Source organism: Larus michahellis, chromosome 2, assembly GCF_964199755.1.
Source record: "Larus michahellis chromosome 2, bLarMic1.1, whole genome shotgun sequence".
Classification (NCBI taxonomy): domain Eukaryota; kingdom Metazoa; phylum Chordata; class Aves; order Charadriiformes; family Laridae; genus Larus; species Larus michahellis.
Window position 1 is genome coordinate 573239 of NC_133897.1, and position 18166 is coordinate 591404.

General features: G+C 71.8%; 2 protein-coding genes across 4 annotated transcripts in view; one reads left to right on the forward strand and one right to left on the reverse strand.

Annotated features, from left to right (window-relative positions):
* Window positions 1-7782, reverse strand: part of NOS3 (nitric oxide synthase 3) — a 41184-nt gene extending 33402 nt beyond the window's left edge. For 2 of the 3 annotated variants that reach the window (XM_074573750.1, XM_074573749.1), the window contains exon 1: window positions 1168-2265. In XM_074573750.1, the coding sequence (XP_074429851.1) occupies window positions 1168-1985 (818 nt within the window). In that variant the 5' untranslated portion in view covers window positions 1986-2265. Of the gene's footprint in view, window positions 1-1167; window positions 2266-3602; window positions 3709-6682 lie in introns of those variants that run through there. The other variant, XM_074573752.1, reaches the window with a different exon arrangement.
* Window positions 7783-12040: 4258 nt separating this feature from the next.
* KCNH2 (potassium voltage-gated channel subfamily H member 2) overlaps window positions 12041-18166 on the forward strand; it is a 24276-nt gene continuing 18150 nt past the window's right edge. The window contains 4 exon segments of the mRNA XM_074573388.1: window positions 12041-12700; window positions 14286-14604; window positions 15362-15474; window positions 15565-15735. Of these exon segments, the coding sequence (XP_074429489.1) occupies window positions 12625-12700; window positions 14286-14604; window positions 15362-15474; window positions 15565-15735 (679 nt within the window). The 5' untranslated portion in view covers window positions 12041-12624.

Here is an 18166-nt window from a genome sequence, read left to right on the forward strand (position 1 = left end):
TGGGGCAGGGATGAGGATGTGGGGCACTATGGGGCAGGGATGGGGATGTGGGGCACTGTGGGGCAGGGGCAGGGATGTGGGGCGCCATGGGGCAGGGACGGGGATGGGGCTATGGGGTACTTTGGGCCAGGGTTGGGGATGTGGGGTGCCCCACAGCAGGGACGGGCATTTGGGGTGCTCTGGGGCAGGGTGTGGGGCACCATGGGTCAGTGCTGTGGCTGTGGGGGTGCCGTGGGTGGCTATGGGGCAGTGATGGGGCGGCGGGTGGTGGTGGGGCTGTGATGGGGCAGCTATGGGGCGGCCATGGGGTGGCGATGGGATGGCCATGGGGCAGTTATGGGGCGGCTATGGGGTGGCTATGGGGTGGTGATGGGGTGGTGATGGGGTGGCCATGGGGCAGTTATGGGGCGGCCATGGGGTGGCTATGGGGTGGCCATGGGGCAGTTATGGGGTGGCTATGGGGTGGTGATGGGGTAGCCATGGGGCGGCTATGGGGTGGCTATGGGGCGGCTATGGGGTGGCCATGTGGTGGTGATGGGGTGGCCATGGGGCAGTCCAGGGGTGGCCATGGGGCAGTCAAGGGGTGGCAATGGGGCGCCTATGGGGTGGCTATGGGTTGGCTATGCGGCAGTTATGGGGCGGCTATGGGGCAGTGATGGGGAGGCCATGGGGCAGTTATGGGGCAGTTATGGGGTGGCCATGGGGCGGCTATGGGGTGGCTATGCGGCAGTTATGGGGCGGCTATGGGGAGGTGATGGGGTGGCCATGGGGCAGTTATGGGGCAGTTATGGGGTGGCCATGGGGTGGCCATGGGGCGGCTATGGGGTGGCTATGCGGCAGTTATGGGGTGGCTATGGGTGGCCATGGGGCAGTTATGGGGCAGTTATGGGGTGGCCATGGGGTGGCTATGGGGTGGCTATGCGGCAGTTATGGGGTGGCTATGGGTGGCCATGGGGCAGTTATGGGGCAGTTATGGGGTGGCCATGGGGTGGCTATGGGGTGGCTATGCGGCAGTTATGGGGTGGCTATGGGGTGGCCATGGGGCGGCTATGGGGTGGCTATGCGGCAGTTATGGGGCGGCTATGGGGCGGCTATGGGGAGGTGATGGGGTGGCCATGGGGCAGTTATGGGGCAGTCGGGGGCGCCGTGGGGCGCCGTGGGGCTGACCGTCGCAGGGAGCGGTGGTACTGGGTGATGAAGTCCCGCGCCAGCGCCAGCAGCTCCTGGGGGGGCCGGGGGCCCTCGGGGGGGGGCAGCGGCCGCGGCAGCACCAGGGAGCCCAGGCAGCGGCGCCCCGAGCACGGGCCCTCCTGGGGACACGGCGTCACCCACGGACACGCGACACGCGACACGCGGACACGCGGACACATGGACACGCGACACGCGACACATGGACACGCGACACACGGACACGCGACACACGGACATGCGACACGCGGACACGCGGAGCCACAGACGGACACACGGACACACGGACACACGGACACACGGACGAACACATGGACACGCGGACACGCGGACACACGGACACATGGACGGACACATGGACACGCGGACACACGGACACACGGACACACGGACACATGGATGGACACACGGACACACGGACACACGGACGGACACATGGACACGCGGACACACGGACACGCGGACACACGGACACACAGACACATGGACGGACACGCAGACACGCGGACACACGGACACACGGACGGACACATGGACACACGGACCCACGGACACACGGACGGACACATGGACACGCGGACACACGGACACACAGACACACGGACACACAGACAGATCCACGGACACACGGATGGACCCACAGACAGACACACGGAGCCACGGACAGACACACGGACACACGGAGCCACGGACACACGGACCCACGGACAGACCCACAGACGGACACACGGAGCCATGGACGGACACACAGAGCCACGGACACACGGACGGAGCCACAGACAGACACGCGGACACATGGACACACGGACACACAGACAGACGGACAGATCCACGGACACACGGACACACGGACGGACACACGGACGGACACACGGACACACGGACACACGGACGGACACACGGACGGACACACGGACACACGGACACACGGACACACGGATGGACACACAGACGGACACACGGACACACAGACACACGGAGCCACGGACACACGGACAGACCCACGGACACACGGACCCACACGCAGACCCACGGACAGACCCACGGACACACGGAGCCACAGCCCGACCCACAGCCCCAGCCCCACATCCGCACGCCCTGCGCCCCCCATCCCGCACCCCCACGTCCTTCACCCCCCCAACCCCTGCACCCCCAGCCCCACATCTCTGCACACCCCCCCGTGCCCCCCAGCCCCACAGCCCCAGCCCCACATCTCTCCCCCCCGTGCCCCCCAGCCCCACATCTCTCTCCCCCCGTGCCCCCCAGCCCCACATCCCTGCACCCCCCAGCCCCACGCTCCCCAGCCCCACGTCTCCCCCCCCATAGCCCCCAGCCCCACACCCTTTGCCCCCCAGCCCCATCTCCCGCCCCACATCCCCAGCCCCACACCCCCAGCCCCTCATCTCTCCCCTCCCGTGCCCCCCAGCCCCATCTCCCGCCCCACAACCCCAGCCGCACACCCCCGGCCCCCCATCTCCCCCCAACACCCCCAGCCCCCCATCTCCCCCCCACACCCCCAGCCCCACACCCCCAGTCCCACACCCCCAGCCCCATCTCCCGCCCCACACCCCCGGCCCCCCATCTCCCCCCCACACCCCCAGCCCCATCTCCCTCCCCACACCCCCGGCCCCCCATCTCCCCCCCACACCCCCGGCCCCACACCCCCAGCCCCACACTCCCCAGCCCCCCATCTCCCGCCCCACACCCCCAGCCCCACACCCCCAGCCCCACACCCCCGGCCCCATCTCCTGCCCCACACCCCCAGCCCCACACCCCCAGCCCCACACCCCCGGCCCCATCTCCTGCCCCACACCCCCAGCCCCACACCCCCAGCCCCACACTCCCCAGCCCCCCATCTCCCGCCCCACACCCCCAGCCCCACACCCCCGGCCCCCCATCTCCCCCCATCTCCCGCCCCACACCCCCAGCCCCACACCCCCGGCCCCCCATCTCCCCCCATCTCCCGCCCCACACCCCCAGCCCCACACCCCCAGCCCCCCATCTCCCCCCCACACCCCCAGCCCCACACCCCCAGCCCCACACTCCCCAGCCCCCCATCTCCCCCCCCGTGCCCCACAGCCCCACACTCCCCAGCCCCCCATCTCTCCCCTCCCGTGCCCCCCAGCCCCATCTCCCCCCCACACCCCCAGCCCCACACCCCCGGCCCCCCATCTCCCCCCAACACCCCCAGCCCCACACCCCCAGCCCCATCTCCCGCCCCACACCCCCAGCCCCCCATCTCCCGCCCCACACCCCCAGCCCCACACCCCCGGCCCCATCTCCTGCCCCACACCCCCAGCCCCACACCCCCAGCCCCACACTCCCCAGCCCCCCATCTCCCGCCCCACACCCCCAGCCCCACACACCCAGCCCCATCTCCCGCCCCACACCCCCGGCCCCACGCCGCGCCCCACCGGCAGCCCCTCGGCGCAGAGCGTGTCGTAGCCGATGCTCCCCGTCTGCCAGTTCTTCAGCCGCGCGAACCGGGGGGGCTCCGCCGGGCGGGGGGGGGGCGCGGGGCTGGGGGGGGACACGGCCATGAGCCCCACACCCCCCCCCGGCCCCCCCCTTCCCCACTCAGTGGGACCCCGGGACCCCCTGGGGACAGAGACACCCCCCACCCCCCCGGGGGGCGCTGGGGAAAATGGGGGGCACTGGGGGGGCGGGGGGGGGGACACACTGGGATCGGTGGGGCTGAGCTGTGGGTCTGGGCTGTGGGGCTGAGCTGTGGGGCTATGATGGAGGATGTGGGGCTGAGCTGTGGGGCCAGGACGGGGGCTGTGGGGCTGAGCTGTGGGGCTGTGGGTCTGGGCTGTGGGGCTATGATGGAGGATGTGGGTCTGATCTGTGGGGCTATGATGGAGGATGCGGGGCTGACCTGTGGGGCTGTGGGTCTGATCTGTGGGTCTGATCTGTGGGTCCGAGCTGTGGGGCTGCGGGGCTGAGCTGTGGGGCTATGATGGAGGATGTGGGTCTGAGCTGTGGGGCTGGGCTGTGGGGCTGGGATGGAGCTGTAGGGCTGATCTGTGGGGGGGGCTGTGGGGCTGGACTCTGGGGCTGATCTGTGGGTCCGAGCTGTGGGGCCAAGCTGTGGGACTATGATGGAGGATGTGGGGCTGAGCTGTGGGGCTATGGGTCTGATCTGTGGGTCCGAGCTGTGGGTCCGAGCTGTGGGGCTGCGGGGCTGAGCTGTGGGGCTATGATGGAGGATGTGGGGCTGATCTGTGGGGCCGATCTGTGGGGCCAAGCTGTGGGGCTATGATGGAGGATGTGGGGCTGATCTGTGGGGCTGATCTGTGGGGCAGAGCTGTGGGGCTATGATGGAGGATGTGGGGCTGAGCTGTGGGTCTGATCTGTGGGGCCGAGCTGTGGGGCTATGATGGAGGATGTGGGGCTGATCTGTGGGGCAGAGCTGTGGGGCAGAGCTGTGGGGCTATGATGGAGGATGTGGGGCTGATCTGTGGGGCAGAGCTGTGGGGCAGAGCTGTGGGGCCGAGCTGTGGGGCTATGATGGAGGATGTGGGGCTGATCTGTGGGGCTGATCTGTGGGGCAGAGCTGTGGGGCCGAGCTGTGGGGCTATGATGGAGGATGTGGGGCTGATCTGTGGGGCTGATCTGTGGGGCCGAGCTGTGGGGCTATGATGGAGGATGTGGGGCTGATCTGTGGGGCTGATCTGTGGGGCCGAGCTGTGGGGCTATGATGGAGGATGTGGGGCTGATCTGTGGGGCTGATCTGTGGGGCCGAGCTGTGGGGCTATGATGGAGGATGTGGGGCTGAGCTGTGGGGCTGATCTGTGGGGCTGAGCTGTGGGGCTATGATGGAGGATGTGGGGCTGATCTGTGGGGCAGAGCTGTGGGGCAGAGCTGTGGGGCTATGATGGAGGATGTGGGGCTGATCTGTGGGTCCGAGCTGTGGGGCAGAGCTGTGGGGCTATGATGGAGGATGTGGGGCTGAGCTGTGGGGCTATGGGTCTGATCTGTGGGTCCGAGCTGTGGGTCCAAGCTGTGGGGCTGCGGGGCTGAGCTGTGGGGCTATGATGGAGGATGTGGGGCTGAGCTGTGGGGCTGATCTGTGGGGCTGAGCTGTGGGGCTATGATGGAGGATGTGGGGCTGATCTGTGGGGCAGAGCTGTGGGGCAGAGCTGTGGGGCTATGATGGAGGATGTGGGGCTGATCTGTGGGTCCGAGCTGTGGGGCAGAGCTGTGGGGCTATGATGGAGGATGTGGGGCTGAGCTGTGGGGCTATGGGTCTGATCTGTGGGTCCGAGCTGTGGGTCCAAGCTGTGGGGCTGCGGGGCTGAGCTGTGGGGCTATGATGGAGGATGTGGGGCTGAGCTGTGGGGCTGATCTGTGGGGCTGAGCTGTGGGGCTATGATGGAGGATGTGGGGCTGATCTGTGGGGCAGAGCTGTGGGGCCGAGCTGTGGGGCTATGATGGAGGATGTGGGGCTGATCTGTGGGTCTGAGCTGTGGGGCCGAGCTGTGGGGCGTTCCTGGCCCCGCGCGGGTGAACAATGGCCGTGAGTCACCGCGGGCTCTGGGCCACCGCGGGCCGAGCCCCCCCCGGCCCCGTCTGTCCCCGGCCCCCCCGGGCTGGGGGTCCCCCCACGCCCTGCCCCACAGAGCCCCACAGAGCCCCACAGAGCCCCACGCGGCCCCACACATCCCTGTATAACCCCGCATGGCCCCACACATCCCGCCCGCCCCGGCACACCCGGGAGGTCCTGGCACGTCCTGTGGGGCTGGCGGCGCCGCAGTGGGGCTGCCGGGGTGTGCCGTGGGGCAGGGGACGCTGTGGGGCAGGGGGTGCCGTGGGGCAGAGTGTGCTGTGGGGCAGGGGACGCTGTGGGGCAGGGGACGCTGTGGAGAAGGGCATGCCGTGGGGCAGGGAAAGCTGTGGGGCAGGGAAAGCTGTGGGGCAGGGGGTGCCGTGGGGCAGAGCATGCTGTGGGGCAGGAGATGCTGTGGAGAAGGGCATGCCGTGGGGCAGGGAAAGCTGTGGGGCAGGGAATGCTGTGGGGCAGGGGGTGCTGTGGGGCAGAGCGTGCTGTGGGGCAAGGCATGCTGTGGGGCAGGGGGTGCTGTGGGGCAGGGGGTGCCGTGGGGCAGAGCGTGCTGTGGGGCAAGGCATGCTGTGGGGCAGGGGGTGCTGTGGGGCAGGGGGTGCCGTGGGGCAGAGTGTGCTGTGGGGCAGGGAATGCTGTGGGGTGGGGGTGCCGTGGGGCAGGGCGTGCCATGGGGCAGGGGATGCCGTGGGGCTGCCCAGGCTGCGCCGCCTCCTGCCGCCGTGGGGCCGCGTCTCCGGGGGTCCCCGCGAGCCGCCGTGGGGCCGGGCAGGGGGTCCCCGAGCCGGGGGTCCCCGTCGAGGCGCTGGGGGGTGACGGGGCCCCTCCGCCCCCCCCCCATTCCTGCCCCCCGTCCCCCCCGTCCGTGGCGTCCCCCCGTCCCCGTCCCCGTCCCCGTCCCGCCGTGGGTCCCGCGCGCCCCACACGCACCCGAGGGCCTCGGCGCCGTCCTCGCCGTGGGGCTGGCGGGAGCAGAGGCCGCAGGAGCGCGCGGCCGCGGGCAGCGCCGAGGGCAGGTTCCCCATGGCCGACCCCGGCGGCGCCGGCGCTTCCTCGGCCCCGACCCCCACGGGAAGTGCCGCGGCCCCCGCCCCGCGCACAATGGCACCCGGCGCCCACACCCTCGCCGTCACCGACACCGTCACCGGCACCGTCACACCGGCACCGTCACCGGCACCGTCACCGACACCGTCACTGCCACCAACACCGTCACACCGACACCAGCACCGACACCGTCACACCGACACCGGCACTGGCACACCGGCACCGGCACCATCACCGACACCGGCATCAACACCGTCACACCAACACCAGCACCGACACCGTCACACCGACACCAGCACTGTCACACCGGCACCGTCACCGGCACCGTCACCGACACCGTCACTGCCACCAACACCGTCACACCAACACCAGCACCGTCACACCGACACCAGCACCGACACCGGCACCATCACCGACACCGGCATCAACACCGACACCGGCATCAACACCGTCACACCAACACCAGCACCGACACCGTCACACCGACACCGTCACCGACACTGTCACACCGACACCGTCACTGCCACCAACACCGTCACACCGACACCAGCACCGACACCGTCACACCGACACCGACACCATCACTGACACCCACCATCACACCGACACCAGCACCGACACCGTCACACCGACACCATCACCGACACCATCACTGACACCATCACACTGACACCGTCACCGTCACCATCACCGACACTGTCACACCAACACCGACACCATAACACTGACACCGTCACTCTGACACCATCACCGGCACCCCGGCACCGTCACAGCAACACCGTCACCTACACCATCACACTGACACTGTCACACTGACACCGTCACCGTCACACTGACACCATCACACCGGCACCACCATCATCACCATCACCGTCACACCGACACCAGCACCGGCACCAGCACTGACACCATCGCGACGACACCGTCACACCGACACCGTCACCGACACCCCCACACCGACACCGCCGCGCCGTGACACCGCCCCAGGGCCATGCCGGGGGGCCCGTGGCCACCGTGCGGGTCCCGTGGCCACGCCGAGGGCCCTGTGGCCGCGCTGGGGACCACGGGACGCGTGGGACCCCCCCAGTGGCCACGGGCCCCCCGGAATGGCCACGGACCGCCCCCTCGGGGCTCCCAGCCCCCCCCCGCCCGGTTCCTGCCACTGATGGGCCCCGGGCGGGGGGGGGGGGGGGGGGGGGGCTGCACCCCTGGGACCCCCCGGGGTGGGGAGGGGGGTGCGGGGGGGGCCCGAGCTACCGGCGGGGCTGGGGGGGGGGTGTCCCTCGGGGGGGGGTGACCGGGACGCGGGGGGGGGCGCGGGGGGGTCCCGTCCGTGCCCCCGGGGGGAAACCGCGCCCGGACGCGGCGGTTCCTTCCTGAGGCGGGGGGGCGGGGGGGCGGGGCCGGGGGCGGGGTGTCACAGCGGAGCGCGCACCCCATTGGCTGCCCCGCGCGGGGGGGGGCTCAGGGGTGGTCCTGGGGCACGGGGCGGACGCGGCCGGCCCCGCTCGGCTCAGTTCGGCCCCGCTCGGCTGGGCTCGGCTGGGTTCGGCTGGGCTCGGCTGGGTTCGGCTGGGTTCGGCTGGGCTCGGCTGGGTTCGGCTGGGTTCGGCTGGGCTCGGCTGGGTTCGGCTCGGCTCGGCTGGGCTCGGCTGGGTTCGGCTCGGCTCGTCTGGGTTCGGCTGGGCTCGGCTCGGCTCGGCTGGGCTCGGCTGGGTTCGGCTGGGTTCGGCTGGGCTCGGCTGGGCTCGGCTGGGTTCGGCTGGGTTCGGCTCGGCTCGGCTGGGTTCGGCTCGGTTCGGCTGGGTTCGGCTCGGCTCGGCTGGGCTCGGCTGGGTTCGGCTGGGTTCGGCTCGGCTCGGCTGGGTTCGGCTCGGTTCGGCTGGGTTCGGCTCGGCTCGGCTGGGCTCGGCTGGGTTCGGCTGGGTTCGGCTGGGTTCGGCTCGGTTCGGCTCGGCTCGGCCCCGCTCGGCCGGGCTTGGCCAGGTTCGGCCTGGCTGGGCCGGTGTTGGTTCGGCTGGGCACGGCTCGGCTCGGCTCGGCTGGGTTTGGCTTGGCTGGGCTCGGCCCAGTTCGGCCCAGTTCAGCTTAGTTTGGCCCAGTTCAGCTTGGCTCGGCTGGGTTCGGCTCAGTTTGGCTGGGTTCGGCTCGGTTCTGCCCAGTTCAGCTCCGTTCAGTTCAGCTCAGTTCAGCTCAGTTCGGCTCGGTTCAGCCGGGTTCGGCTCAGTTCGGCTCAGTTCGGCTCAGTTCAGCTGAGTTCAGCTCAGTTCAGCTGGGTTCGGCTGGGTTTGGCTCGGTTCTGCCCGGTTCAGCTCAGTTCGGCTCAGTTCGGCTGAGCTTGGCTGGGTTCGGCTCAGTTCTGCCCGCTTTGGCTGGGTTCGGCTCGGTTCAGCCCAGTTCAGTTGGGTTCAGCTCGGTTTGGCTCAGTTCGTCTGGGCTGGGCTCGGTTCGTCCCATTTTGGCTCGGTTCAGCTGGGCTCGGCTCAGTTTGGCTCAGTTTGGCCGGGCTCAGCTCAGTTTGGCCCAGTTCAGCTTGGTTCAGCTGCGTTCGGCTGGATTCGGCTCAGTTCTGCCCGGTTCAGCTCAGTTCGGTGCAGTTCAGCTGGGTTCAGCGGGGTTTGGTTCAGTTCGGCTCAGTTCCGCCCGGTTTGGCTGGGTTCGGCCCGGTTCGGCTGAGTTCAGCTCGGTTCATCCCAGTTCGGCTGAGTTTGGCTCAGTTTGGCTCAGTTCGCCCCGGTTCAGATCGGTTCAGCTGGGCTCAGCTCACTTGGGCTGGGTTCGGCTTGGTTTGGCTCAGTTCGGCTGGGCTCGGCTCGGTTCGGCTCGGTTCGGCCCGGTTCAGCTCAGTTCGGCTGGGCTCGGCTCGGTTCGGCTCGGTTCGGCCCGGTTCAGCTCAGTTGGGCTGGGCTGGGCTTGGTTTGGCTGGGTTCGGCTCGGTTCAGCTGGGCTTGGCTCAGTTCGGCTCAGTTTGGTTGGGCTCGGCTCAGTTCGGTTCGGTTCAGCTCAGTTCGGCTCAGCGTGGCTGGGTTCGGCCCAGTTCGGTTGGGTTCGGCCCGGTTCGGTTGGGTTCGGCCCAGTTCGGTTGGGTTCGGCCCGGTTCGGTTGGGTTCGGCTCGGTTCGGCCCGGTTCGGTTCATGCCGTCGGTCCCGTCTGTCCCGTCGGTGGCGGCGGGTCCGGGTCGGTCCCGGAGCCAATTTCAGCACCAGGGACAGAGGCGGGACCGGGACGGGACGGGACGGGGTGGGATGGGGTGGGATGGGATGGGATGGGAATAGGAATGGGATGGGATGGGACTGGGATCGGGACTGGGATGGGATGGAATGGGACTGGGATCAGGACCGGGACGGGACGGGACGGGACGGGACGGGGTGGGATTGGAATGGGATGGGATGGGATTAGGAAAGGGGTTGGGATGGAATGGGATGGGATGGGATGGGACTGGGATCGGGACAGGACTGGGGTGGGACAGGGAGGGGACTGGAACTGGGGGTGGATCGGGACTGGGATGGGACTGATCTGGGACTGGAGTGAGACGAGGACTGGGTTGGGACTGGGACAGGGACCGGGACTGGGATCATGACTGTGGCTGGGACTGGAGCAGGACCAGTGCCATGGCTGGGGCTGGGATTGGACTGGGACTGGGACCGGGACTGGGACTGGGACCAGGATTGGGACTGGGACTGGCACTGGGATTGGGATTGGGACTGAGACTGGGACCGGGATCGGGACTGGAATGGGGACGGGGACTGGACAAGGACCAGCGCCAGCACCGAGACGCAGCACTGGGACTGGGACTGGGACTGGGACTGGACTGGGAAGGGATGGGGACAGGTACTAGGACTGGGACTGGGACTGGAACTGGTGAATGGGACGGGAACAGACTAGACTGGGATTGGAACTGGGACTGGAACTGGGACTGGAACTGGGAGTGGACTGGCAACAGAACTGGGACCAGCACTGGGACTGGGATTGCAGCAAGGGCTGGGATTGGGACTGGGCTGGGACCAGCCCAGGCACTGGGACCAGTACGTGCAATGAGACCAGCACCAGCACTGGGACCAGTCCCCGCACTGGGGCCAGTCCCAGCAGCACCACCACCAAGACTGGCACCAGTACCAGCTCTGGGACCACCGTCAGCACTGGGACCAGTACCGGCACCGGGACCGGGCTCTGCACTGGGACCAGCCCAGGCACTGGGACCAGCAGCAGCTCTGGGACTGGGACTGGTATTTGGGCCGGTACCTGCCCTGCAACCAGTCCCTGCCCTGGGACCAGTATCGGTACCAGCACTGGGACCAGTACCGGCACTGGGACCAGCACAGGCACTGGCACTGGGACCAGCTCTGGGACCAGCACCGGGGCCAGTAAGGCACTGGGACCAGCACCGGGACCAGCACCGGGACCAGTACCTGCTCCGGGACCAGTGTTGGCTCTGGGACCAGCACCAGCACCGGGAGCAGCACCGGCACTGGGACCAGTATCCGCACTGGGACCAGTATCCACACTGGGACCAGTACCAGCACCAGGACTGGGCCAGTACCTGCTCTGGCACCACTGTCAGCACTGGGACCAGCATCAGCTCTGGGACCAGTACCAGCACTGGGACCAGTACCCACACCACAACCAGTACCAGCACTGGGACCAGTACCGGACCAGAACCAGTACCAGCTCTGGGACCAGTACCGGACCAGAACGGCACCAGGACTGGAACCGGTATCGGTTCTGGGACTAATACTGGTACTGGCACCAGTAACAGCCGTTGGACCAGCGCTGGCACTGGGACCAGTTCCTGCACTCGACCAGCGCTGCCACCGGGACCGGCACTGGGACCAGTATGAGCACCGGGACTGGCACTGGGACCAGTATGAGCACCGGGACCGGCAACGGGACCAGTATGAGCACTGGGACCAGTACCAGCGCCAGGACCAGTATGAGCACCGGGACCGGCACTGAGACCAGTATGAGCACCGGGACCAGCACCAGCACCGGGACCAACACTGGGACCAGTACGAGCACCGGGACCGGCACCGGGACCAGTACGAGCACCGGGACCGGCACTGGGACCAGCACCCGCACTGGGACCAGCACCGGCACCGGCACCGGTGGGCGTGGCCAGCCCGGTCTATGGGCGTGGCCGCCGCTGTGGCCCCCGGCCCGGGCGTGCCGTGTCCCCCCGGTGCCCCCCCCGCGCGCCCATTGGCTGTGCCCGCGCTGGCCCCGCCCCCCCCCCGGGCCCGGCTGTCAACACGCAGCGCCCGCCACCGCCCGCGCCCCGCGCCGGGCCGAGCCCCGCCGGAACCGCCCGAACCGGCCCGAGTCCTCCCGAACCCAGACGGAACCGCCCGAGCCCGCCCCAACCGGGCCGAACCCACCCGAACCCTCCCCGAACCCACCCGAACCGGGCCGAGCGCAGCCGAAACCACCCGAACCCACCCGAACCGGGACGCGCCGAGCCCAGTCGAGCCGAGCGGAGCCGAACCCGGACGAAAACACCCGAACCCGCCCGAACCGGGCGCCGAGCCCCGCCGAAATCACCCGAGATCCCCCGAAACCGGCCGTGCCGGTCCGTCCCGGGCGGGGGCCGGTCGCCCCCCGGCCGCTCCGTGACTAAATAAGGCCGATGCGGCGGCGAGCACCGAGCGGGTAGAGCGGGGGGGGTGTCCCTGGGCCCCGTCCGTTCCCCCCCGCCCCCTCCCCGGGCCCCGCCGGCGCCGTCCTTGGCTCAAGGGCAGCGGGACCCCCCGCGGCGCGGCCCCCCCCCCCCCCCCCCTCCCATCCCGGCGCGGCGGCGGCGGCGGCGGCGGCGCTGCCCCATGGGCCCGGCAGGATGCCGGTGCGGCGGGGGCACGTCGCCCCCCAGAACACCTTCCTGGACACCATCATCCGCAAGTTCGAGGGGCAGAGTGAGTGGGGGGGGGGCGGGGGGGCGGCCGGGAGGGGCCACCCCCCCCCCCCCGCTTCCTCCGGGAGCCGCCGCCCCCCGCGATGGGGCTGGGGGAGGGGGGGGGGGGGGGGGGGGCGTCCCCGCCGTCCTCTCCGGGGGGGGCAGGCGGGGATGGGGTCCCCGTGGGGGTGGGTTGTGGGGGGGTCCCTGCGGTGGGGGTGATGGGGGGGGTACCTACACCGAGGGGGTCCCCGTGGGGGTGGGTGGGGGGGGGTGTCCCTGCAGCTGGGGGGTCCCCGTGGCGGTGGGGGGGGTCCCCGTGGTGGGGGGGGGGTCCCTGTGGTGATGGGGTCCCTGGGGGGATGGCGGTGGGGTCCCCATGGTGGTGGCGGTGGGGTCACCGTGGTGGGGGGGGTCCCTGTGGTGATGGGGTCCCCGTGATGGTGGAGTCCCCGGGGTGGTGGTGATGGGGTCCCCATGGTGGTGACGGTGGGGTCCCCGGGGTGGTGGGGTCCCCGGGGTGGTGGCGGTGGGGTCCCTGTGGTGGTGATGGGGTCCCCATGGTGGTGACGGTGGTGTCCCCGTGGTGATGGGGTCCCTGGGGGGATGGCGGTGGGGTCCCCATGATGGTGGTGGGGTCCCTGTGACGGTGGGGTCCTTGGGCTGGTGGCAGTGGGGTCCCCATGGCGGTGGGGTCCCTGTGGCAATGGGGTGGCAGTGGGGTCCCCATGGTGGTCGTAGTGGGATCCCTATGATGGCGGTGGGGTCCCCGTGGTGGCGGTGGTGGGGTCCCCGTGGTGGTCGCAGCGGAGCCCCCATGGCGGTGGTGGCGTCCCCATGGCGGGGGGGTCCCTGGGGTGGTGGCGGTGGGGTCCCCATGGTGGTGGCGGTGGGGTCTCCGTGGTGGTGGTGGTGGGGTCCCCGTGGTGGTCGCAGCGGGGTCCCCATGGCGGTGGTGGGGTCCCCATGGCAGGGGGGTCCCTGGGGTGGTGGTGGTGGGGTCCCCATGGTGGTGGGTTCCCTGGAGTGATGGTGGTGGGGTCCCCATGGTGGTGGCAGTGGGGTCCCTGAGGCAATGGGGTCCCAATGGTGGCAGCGGTGGGGTCCCCGTGGTGGCGGTGGGCTCCCCGTGGCAGTGGGGTCCCTGGGGTGACGGTGGTGGGGTCCCCATGGTGGTGGTGGTGGGGTCCCTGTGGTGGTCGCAGTGGGGTCCCCATGGTGGCGGGGGGGTCCCTGGGGTGGTGGCGTTGGGCTCCCTGTGGCGGTGGGGTCCCCATGGTGGTGGCGGTGCTGGGGTCCCCGTGGTGGTCGCAGCGGGGTCCCGGTGATGGCGGTGGGCTCCGCATGGCAACGGGGTGGTGCCGGCGGCTTGCGGGGGCGGGGGGGGGGGTGGGTTCCCCCGGGTGGGGGGGCGAGCGGGGCGGCTCAGGGGGTGTTTGGCACCCGGAGCCGCGGACGGACGGACGGACGGTGGGACGGCGGGACGGAGCGAAGCCTGGCCGGGGGTGGGGGGACACACACACGACACGGACACCCCGACGCGTGCTGGGGGGGCTGACCCACCGCTCCCCCCCCCCCCCCCCCCAAAAAAAAAAACCCAAAAGGCCGCAAGTTCATCATCGCCAACGCCCGGGTGGAGAACTGCGCCGTGATCTACTGCAACGACGGCTTCTGCCAGCTCTGCGGCTACTCGCGGGCCGAGGTGATGCAGAAACCCAGCACCTGCGACTTCCTCCACGGGCCCCGCACCCAGCGCGGCGCCGCCGCCCAGATCGCCCAGGCCCTGCTGGGCGCCGAGGAGCGCAAGGTGGAGATCTGCTTCTACCGCAAGGACGGTAGGCACCCGCCACGCCGCCGCCACGCCATGCCGCCGCCGCCGCGCCACGACGCCGCCGGCAGAGATGGAGGGTTGTTTGCGCAGGGGTGAAGGCGGCCGTCCGTCACCGGCAGACGGCCCCCGGGCGCTCGCGGCGGCCCCATCCGTCACCCGCGCCAGGCAGGGTGCCGGGGGGGTGGTGGTGGGGTGGGGGAGCCTGGCAGCGGCCGCGGGTGCCGGGGGGGGGGCGGCGGCACCCAGCCCCGGCCGTGGGGCGGTTTGCGTGGCCGTGGGCTCCCAGGGGGCCGGGGAAGCCGTGGGGCTTGGGGGGGGGGGGGGGGGGGGGGCAGGACCACCGTGCTGTGACCCACGGCGGGGGACCGCCGTGGTGGGGGGGCGATGTGGGACGCGGGGGCAGAGGAATGGCGCAGGGAGGGGTGGGGGGGACGCGGTTGGGGGGCGGCGAGGCTGGGGCGGGGGGCAGCCCCGTGGCTCTGCCGTGTGGCTTCGCTGGCCCAGGCTGGCTCCTGGCCCGCTGGCAACGGCGCAGCTGGCCCCATCCCGGGGGTCTGCCCACCCCACGGCTGGGTGGGCCGCGGGCGCTGCGCGGTGACCAGCCCCATGGCCGTGGGGCTTGAGCCCACATCGGGCGTCGCGGTGCCGCCGTCCCGGCGCGTGTGGGGCGTCCCCGGGGCCGTGCCGCACCCCCTGCTGCCGGGGGTCCCGGTGCCGGGGCTGCCCCACGCCGGGGGTCCCGGCTCTCACAGCAGCTGCCGCCGGCTCTTGGCAGCCGGCCGCGGTTCCGGCACCCGCCGCAAACAAAGCTGGTCCCCAGCTGCCGGCACCGCGCTGGCTCTGCCGCAGCCGCCGGCCTCGGCCCCCCCCGGTGCCGCCATGCCCCCAGCCCGGGGGGACGGTGCGGGGAGGCCCCGGTGCTGCCCGGCGCCCGTCCTACCGCGGTGCCGCCGGGGGCCACGGTGCCTGGCACCACCGGTGCCCTTTGGCCCCGCGCGCAGGTGGCTGCAGCCATGAGCCCTCGTTAGCGCTCCGCTAATTGCCCGGCCCAGGCGTGCTGGCGCGGGCGGGGGGCCTCGTGGTCCTGCCCCCCCTGCCCTTGCCGGCCCCCCCCGGCGCTGCCGCGGGGAAGCGGGACGGGGGTCTCGGGGTGGCGTGGGGGGTCCCTGACCCAGGCCGTGGCTCGGGGGGGGGCCCTGTCCCCGGGCCGGGGGGTCCCCTGGGTGCGTGGGCGACGCTGCCTGCCGAGCCCCCCCGGCCAGCGCCGCGATTCCCACGGGATACTTATTGGCAGCACCGCGAGCGGTGGCCGGCACCTGCCGGGGGGGCTGCGTGGGGCCCCCGCTGCCCTCCCCTGTGGGGCAGAGCCCCCCACCCGCCATGGGGCAGGCACCCTGCTGCCGCCGGCCCCGGCGTGTTTGCCGTCGCTCGTCCCGGCGGTGCCGCGGCGGTGCTGCCACGGTGCTGGACCTCGCTCCTCCGCCTCGGCGGCCCCCCACCGCCGAGCCCCCGCCGCGGCGGTGCCCGCGGGACCCCGGGCTGCGGTTGCGCGGTGCTTTGGTGATGCCGTGCCGTGGGGAGCCGGATGGGCCCCGCCGCCGCGCCAGCCGCTGCCGCAGCCATTAGTTCTGCGCGACGGTGTGCGCGGTGCTCGCCGGGCCCCAGCGCTGCCGCGGCCACCGGGAGGTCACAGCGGCCCCGGGGATCCGCGGCACCGTGGCCACGGCCTCGCGCTCACCGGGGCGGCCGATGGCGTGCCAGCACCCCGCGTCTGCGGCGGGGAGGGGGGACGGGGACCCCCCCCGCCATCCCCCCCATGGCCCTTGGGGTCCCCGGGGGCTGCGGCAGCGCGTGGTGCGGCCGTCGGCACGTGCCGGGAGCCGGGCGAGGGCGTGAAGGAGCCGCATCGGGCCCCCGGCGCGTGTTGGCACGTCTCGGGGTGGGGGTCCCCGGCCCAACGCCCACCACGGGCACCGCGCCGGCAGCTCGGTGGCCGCGGGCCAGGAGCATCGGGCAAGTTCGTGCCCTCACTGGGCTGTGCCAAGCCCCGGCACGGGGTGTCCCGGGGGTGCCCGGGGTGGGAGTCCCGCAGGGTTTCGGGGGGGGGGGCAGCAGTGGGGCGGGGGGCTCGGGGCGGTGCAGAGCGTGCCGGGGGGGTGCGGATCCCAGTGCAGCGGGGCGCGGGGATGGGGCAGGCCCCCCCGGTGCGGGGGTCCCGGCGTGGGGGTCCCAGTTCAGTCCTGGTGTGGCTGTCCCCTTGGTGGGGGGGTCCCGGTGCGGGGGTCCCGGTGCGGGGGTCCCGGTGTGGGGGTCCCGGTTCATTCCCAGTGTGGGTCCACTCGGTGCGGGGGTCCCGGCACGGGGGTCCCAGTTCAGTCCCGGCAGGGGGGGTCTCCTTGGCACGGGGGTCCCTCCAGCGCGGGCGTCCCCTTGGAGTGGGGGTCCCAGTTCAGCCCCGGTGCCGGGGGTCCCGCCCCGCTATGGGGGTCCCGGTTCATTCCCGCTGCAGGGATCCCCCCCCGGTTCGGTGCCGGTGCGGGGGTCCTGGTGCGGGGGTCCGGGTTGGTTTGGTCCTGGGTCGGTGCCGGCGCAGGGGTCCTGGTGCAGGGGTCCCGGTTTGTTCCGGTGCGGGGGTCCGGGGCTGGTCCCGGTTCGGTACCGCCGTGGGCTCCTCGTTTGGTGCCGGTGCGGGTCCCCTTGGGGTGAGGGTCTGGGTTCAGGCCCGGTGCGGGGGTCCCCTCGGTGCGGGGGTCCCGGTTTGTTCCAGTGTGGGGGTCCTGGTTGGGTCCCAGTGCAGGGGTCCCAGTTCATCCCAGTGCGGGGGTCCCAGTTTGTTCTGGTGTGGGGGGTCCTGGTGCAGGGGTCCTGGTTCGTTCTGGTTCATCCCGGTGCGGGGGTCCCGGTTCGTTCCGGTGTGGAGGTCCCAGTTCTGTCCCGGTTGGGTCCCGGTGCGGGGGTCCCGGTTCGTCCCGGTTGGGTCCCGGTGCGGGGGTCCCAGTTTGGTCCCGGTGCGGGGGGTCCCGGTGTGGGGGTCCCGGTTTGGTCCCGGTTGGGTCCCGGTGCAGGGGTCCCGGTTTGTCCCGGTGTGGGGGTCCCGGTTGCGTCCTGGTTGGGTCCCGGTGCGGGGGTCCCGGTTCGTCCCGGTGTGGGGGTCCCGGTTTGGTCCCGGTTGGGTCCCGGTGCGGGGGTCCCGGTGCGGGGGTCCCGGTTCGTGCCGGTGCGGGGGTCCCGGTGCTGCCGCCCGGCGGTCGCGGGGGGCAGCGCAGCCCCGGCCGGAGCCGGGGGGGGATGGGGGGTGGGGGGTGGGGGATGGGGGCGCATTAGGGGTGCGGGGGGGGATGGGGGTGTATCGGGGGTGCGGGGCGCGCCCTGAGCAAGGTGCCGTGTCCGTGTGTCCCCCCCCCGCGTGGGGCACGTTCGGTCCCCGTCACTCGTGGCCGGGGTCGCCGGGGGCTGGGGGGGGGCGCGGGGGGGGTGTGCAGGAGCCCCCGGAGCCCCTGGGAATGGGGGGGGGGGGGCGGGCAGTTCCTGCAGCCCCCGGTGCGGGGGGGCACAACCGGGGGTCACGGGCAGGGGAGGGGGATGGAGTGGGGGGGGGGGGGGATGCTGGGGGGGGGGCAGAAGGATGCTGGGGGGGCGGGGGGGGTGCTGGGG